We start from the raw sequence: 5,774 nt of genomic DNA, 5'->3' as shown, positions 1-5,774 counted from the left end.
TGCTTCAGCACGGAGCCCGTGTTCCGCCAATCGCCACAGTAGTGTCAAGCCCGAGGCTTTGGCCCGGAAGTGTCGCATTTGGATCACGTAGCACTCTTTGCGCCTGTGCACACGCTGCGGGGGCCGCCCCAGCTACCGCCGCCCCTGCAGCAGCTCTATCTATGGTCTCTCCCTAGAGCTTTGCCGTTGGGGGTAGCTGCTGCGGGCTCTGTTCGCCCCGCGCGGCAGCGACATGGAGGAATTCGACTCCGAAGACTTCTCCACCTCAGAGGAGGACGAAGACTACGTGCCATCCGGTGAGCGATTCCACCTGGGGCGAGAGGCGGCTTGTCCCGCCCCGCGCCTCACGTGAGGCGCGCTTTGCCCGGCGAGCGTGGGCCCAGTGGCCGCGTGGCGCGGGTCTCAAGCGTCCCCGCCCCGCGCCCTCGCCCGCCTCCTCGCACCGTGCGGCCCCCGTGGCCCAGGAAGTGTGCACGGGGACGTCTTGCGCAGCTGCTCCTCACGGCCTGGCTTCGGCCGCCGCCCCCCTCTCGGAGCGCGGGAACCGGCACGTGAACTCCGCCCTGCCTCTGGTGAAGCTGGCGGTGGTCGGTCATCGCGTACCCTCACCAGCCCTGAAATCTTCTGAAAGGCAGTCTTATCGCCAGGCCTTCCGTTCCCAGAGAATTGCCAGCTAGCATCACGTTCCAGATAGGTCTCTTCACTTTCTGTCCTCAAAAGGGATCTGGTTGTTAAAAAGTTCACATAATGATGCTCTTTGCCTCTTTGCAACGTCTATACCCATTGCTCTCTGATCAGACCTTTGATTTTCTTGTTTTTGTATAGGCTTCTAAAACCGAACCGGGCCAAAATAGATGTCACCCAAACCTACCCCTTCCGCCCTCCTGTACCTTCCGCAGGCTTCCCCATCTCATTTAGAGGTATCTGCCCGTACAATAGCTCAGGTTAAAAACAAAACAAAACCTTGGGAGTTGTCGTTATTCTCACTGTTTTGGTCTAACCAATCATTAAGTTCTGTTTGTGTCTGCGTAGAAGGTTAATTTCTGATCAGTTCCTCACCAATCTCGCTCTTACTGAACTACCATTAACACTAAGACTCGCCATAGCTTCCCAGTTGGTTTCCCGGGTTCCATTCTTATCCACCAACATTGGTCTTTCGGTATCGGCCAGTGTGATCATTTGAAAACTAGTTTTCATTTTAATCAGAGTTATGCATGCGCCTGTTTCAAAATAGTCAAATATTTTTGAAAGGCTTATTTTTGAAACTGAACCGTTTCCCTCACCCCTCATACCTGTCAATCCTCCCCGGAAGAAACTGCTTTCTACTTTTAAAAATTGGTACTTCCATTGTCCGTTGACTTAACCCATCCATGTTAGGTGTTATTTTAACAATCTCTTTAGTCTCACCGTTTCACCTTCAGACCCTCCCCAACTCCCCAGCCTGCCAATGTTCCTATGTCTAATTTGGGTTAGATTGGTATTGTGTTTCCTTTTTTTGTAATTACTTTGTGGACATCTTGTTCAGGCCTGACCATGTGGTATATACAGTTATTGCTTTTCCTGCACTAGTTTTCTCTGGAGTTAATAATTGCCATTTTGTTGTTGTTGCTTAGTCTATGTACTTACTACTGATTTGATCCGGAACTTTCAAAATTGTCTAAATCATCTCCCAAGATATTTAGATCCATTAGATAATCTTTCACTTTTTGAAGTCCATCTTTGCCGTCTGACCTGCTCCAGTTTGTCTTGGTTTTACCACTTTGGAACCTAAGATTTTCCATCATCACCACCACTCTGCATGTTCCTTTTACCTCCATTTTCTCTTGGATTCCCTGTTCCTTGGGTCCCATGATGTCTTCTTTCTTGGTGTGTTCCACCAAAATGAGAATAAATCCTCAAATAACTTCTTGAGGAAAGATGCATTTTTTTAGAAACATTTTTTTTTTGAGACCTCGACTATCTAAAAATAGTGAAATATTGGCCCTCAGGCATGATTACTAATTTAGTATAGAATTATGTGTTCTATAATAATAATGCTGCATTCTATAATAATAATTTTCTATCTGAATTTTAAAGGTATTCCTCCATTATTTTCTAAGTTTCCAGTGTTTTTATTAAAAAGTCTCTTTTGTCACTAATTTTTCCTCATTTATATAAAATTTGTCTCTGGAAGTTGATAGAATCGTCTCTTTGTTTCTGATATTTTCTGATATTTCACAGTGATATGCTGTACCTTGGTATGAGTCTATTTTCATCCATTCTGCTGGGCCTTCTGGAACTTTTTTTTTTGGCTGCGTTGGGTCTTTGTTGCCACGCGGGTGCTACTCTTTGTTGCGGAGCACAGGCCCTAGAGCACGCAGGCTTCAGTAGTTGCGGCGTATGGGCTCAGTAGTTGTGGCTTGCATGCTCTAGAGCGCAGGCTCAGTAGTTGTGGCACCCCGGCTTAGTTGCTCCGCGGCATGTGGGATCTTCCCGGGCCAGGGATCGCACCCGTGTCCCCTGCATTGGCAGGCGGATTCTTAACCACTGGGCCACCAGGGAAGACACTTCTGGAACTTTTTAAATTTGGGGGGGACAGTTTTCTCCATTTTATTTTTTTGGAATCATCATTATTGATGTGTTGAATCTTACGTTAGACCTTATGGACTGGTTTTATTTTCCTGTACTTTTTTTTTTTTTTTGCTAAACTTTAAAAAAAACTTTATTTATTTATGTATGTATGTATTTATTTAGCTGCGCCGGGTCTTAGCTACAGCACGTGAGCTCTTCGTCTTCAGGTGTGGGATCTTTTAGTTGTGGCACGCGGAATCTTTCCGTTGCAGCATGCGGAGTCTTTAGTGTGGCATGTGTGATCTAGTTCCCTGACCAGGGATTGAACCCGGGCCCCCTGCATTGAGAGTGGGGAGTCTTAGCCACTGGACCACCAGGGAAGTCCCTTCCTCTATTTTTATCCTATTTTCTAACCCTTTGACTTCTTTTTCACTTTATGGGAATATTTCAGTATTTTACCATCCAACTCTTCTGTTGAGTTTTTTTTCTCTTTACATATTTTTTCCCGAGTTTTATGGCTTTTATTAACACAAATGCAATGTGTACACGAGCTGTCTGTTCATTTCTTTGCTGTGCAGCCTGGCATTGGGATTGGTGACTCAGATGGCCAGGTGGGCTGCTCTTTCCACAGTGACTTTGGGGTTCTTGGAGGAGATATTGGGAGTAGTCTCAACACTGTAAGATTTGTTGCCCATCAGCCGCACTTCAAGCTCTTTGACATAGTGGACCAGGAACTTCCAGAAGCCACTGGGCAGCATGTGCTTTGTTTTCTTGTATCAGTGTTGGATTTGGCCCTTCGATATTTTTAATTTTGAATAACTTTGTTTTTCAATTTTAAAATAGCATCATGTTCTTGTTTCATGTGTGCAGTGTCTTATTGCTCTGTGGATATTAATAATGCTTTAAGGCCTCTTGCCTTCTCAGATGGCCCACACTCTGTGGAGTGTGTTTCTCCCATGACTGCTCTCACTTTCCAAGATGACCCCATGCCCTGGGACCACTCTTGCCTTTAGAGATGGTCCGCATTCTTCCTATGGAATGTGTATTGCTCTAAATAAATCCACTTGTTACCTATCAAATAATAATAATAATAATGCTTTAAATTTTTTTACTTTTGACTTATGCTCAGTAAAATTCATTCTTCATTATACTGTTCTATGAATTTTTGACAAATGCTTAGAGTTATGTAACCGCCGCTAAAATTAACAGTTCCAAGGCCACCTTTACCCTCCCCTCCCCCCCAAATTAGATCATATTGTCTGTGTATAGAAACAGTTTTATTTCCTCTTTTCCAATAGGCATACCTTTTATTTCTTTTGCTTGCCTTATTGTACTTGGTAAAGACTTCCAATGTAATATTGAATAGGAGAGGTGAGAGTGGATATCCTTTCCTTGTTCCCAATCTTAAGGAGAAAGCATCAGTGTTTCACCATTTGGTATAATGTTAGCTATAGGTTTTTCATAGATGCCTTTTGTGTGTGTTTTAAGCACTTTACATTGTCTAACTCATTACTAACTCAGTCACATAACATTATCAAGTATGTGCTATTGTGCTCTCCACACATGAAGAAACTGAGGAACCCAAAGTCACTCAGCTAGATAGTAGCTGGGCTGGGATTTGAATCCTGGCAGTCTGCATATACTGCCCCTAATGTGTTTTATTAGGTTAAAGAAATTGCCTCTATTCTTAATCTGCTGAGAGGTGAATCTTGTCAAATGTTTTTTCTCCATCTATTGATTGTGTGGTTTTTCTTCTCTTATCTGTTAATGTGATGAATTACAGTGATTGATTTAAAATTTTTGAACAGCCTTTTATTTCTGGGATAAAACTTACTTGGTCATGATGTATTATTCTTCTTCTACATTACTGAATTTTGTTGAGGAGTTTTGCATCTGTTTATGAGGGATGTTGGTCTGTAGTTTTCTTGTAATTTCCTTGCCTGGTTTTGGTATCGAATAATGCCAGCCTGATAGAATGAGGAAACAATCTCTTTCCGCTAAGGTGATTTTTATTCACCCTGTACATTTGTGTTGGGCATTATTATGTTAGACACTTTCTCAGATTTTTTTGGTGATTCTTAGTTGTTTGACTCATATTTAAATTAAGCATGGGGGACTGAAAAGGTGATGGAAGCTCTGAGTCTTTGGAGCTTCAATTAAAAAAAGATTTGTTCATTTTGTGCTTTCTTTGTCTATAGGGTTGTTATTCTGTTTCTTACTCTTATAGTAACTGCATGATTTTTGTGGTTGTTTGTGTAATTTAAAATTTGCTTTTCTCTTATCAGTGATATTGAGCATCTTTTTTCATGTTTAAGATCCAGAGCCATATGCATCTCTTTGTCTGAACTGTCTGCAACATTCACCCATTTTTATGAAGAAAAATAACTTTATATTATTACAAAAGCAGTGCATGAACTTCGTAGAAAATTAGAAAATGCAGGCAATTAAACATAAAAAATCAGAATCATTACATTCCTACCACCCAGAGATTATCAGTATTGATCCCTTATTGAAACCCACTCTGATCTTTTTTCTATACCCAGGTGTAGTTATTTGTATTTTTCCCCAACCTGAAATCGTAGTTTTTTCATGTTACTTGGTAACCTGCTCTTTTCAGTGAACATTCTGTCCCTGTCCATTTCAGTAAACTTTCAGCTCGTCTAATATACAAACCATATTCAAGTTTTCCCTTTTGACTCAAAAATGGCTTTAGCTTTTTTGTTTAAATCACCGTTGAGTTCAGGACTACATGTACCATCCAGTTGTTCCATCCCTGAAATATGTTTTAATATAGCACACTCCTGTTTCTGTGACTTAGATTGGCTTAGGAGATCAGGCTGTATGTCCTGCAGAATGTCTCACCTTCTGATTTTGTTTGGTTGCTCCCTCATGGTATTAGGTTGTTCCTTTGTCCCTTGAATTTTCGTTAAATTGGAAGTTAGATCTAAATGCTTGGTGGATTCAAATGAAATAATTTTACCTAAAATAAATTATAGATGACTTGAGTGTTTCATAATGCATAACATCAGAAAACACAAAATACCTGGTTAATTCCCATGGTTTTGACTTCTGGATCAGAATGATGAGAGTTTGATCCTTCTATTGTGTAATTATTTTTTCTCTTAGAACTGGAAAGTATTCTGTGTGGTAATATACTTAATCGTTAAAACTTAAATTGTTTTTAACATTACTTGATAATCCTTGCCTAGATTACTACGATCATT

General features: G+C 41.4%; 1 protein-coding gene and 1 long non-coding RNA gene across 6 annotated transcripts in view; both read left to right on the top strand.

Moving 5' to 3' along the window:
• Positions 1-90: 90 nt before the first annotated feature.
• The window catches only part of CFDP1 (craniofacial development protein 1), a 143,721-nt gene continuing 138,037 nt past the window's right edge, over positions 91-5,774 (top strand). For all 5 annotated transcript variants that reach the window (XR_014257006.1, XM_082439214.1, XM_082439213.1 and 2 more), the window contains exon 1: positions 91-296. Coding sequence is in view for 4 of the 5 variants with exons in the window: in XM_082439214.1 (XP_082295340.1) it covers positions 233-296 (64 nt within the window). In the remaining variant the exon portion in view is untranslated. The remainder of the gene's footprint in view (positions 297-5,774) is intronic.
• Positions 303-3,170, top strand: LOC309649359. Its single transcript, XR_014257054.1, has 2 exons — positions 303-694; positions 826-3,170. It is a non-coding gene; the product is annotated as an uncharacterized lncRNA (long non-coding RNA).

This window comes from Balaenoptera physalus (genome assembly GCF_965194825.1).
Source record: "Balaenoptera physalus genome assembly, chromosome: 19".
Taxonomy (NCBI): Eukaryota; Metazoa; Chordata; class Mammalia; order Artiodactyla; family Balaenopteridae; genus Balaenoptera; species Balaenoptera physalus.
The sequence above is the reverse complement of the archived record's forward strand: the minus strand, read 5'-3'. Positions and strand labels throughout refer to the sequence as shown.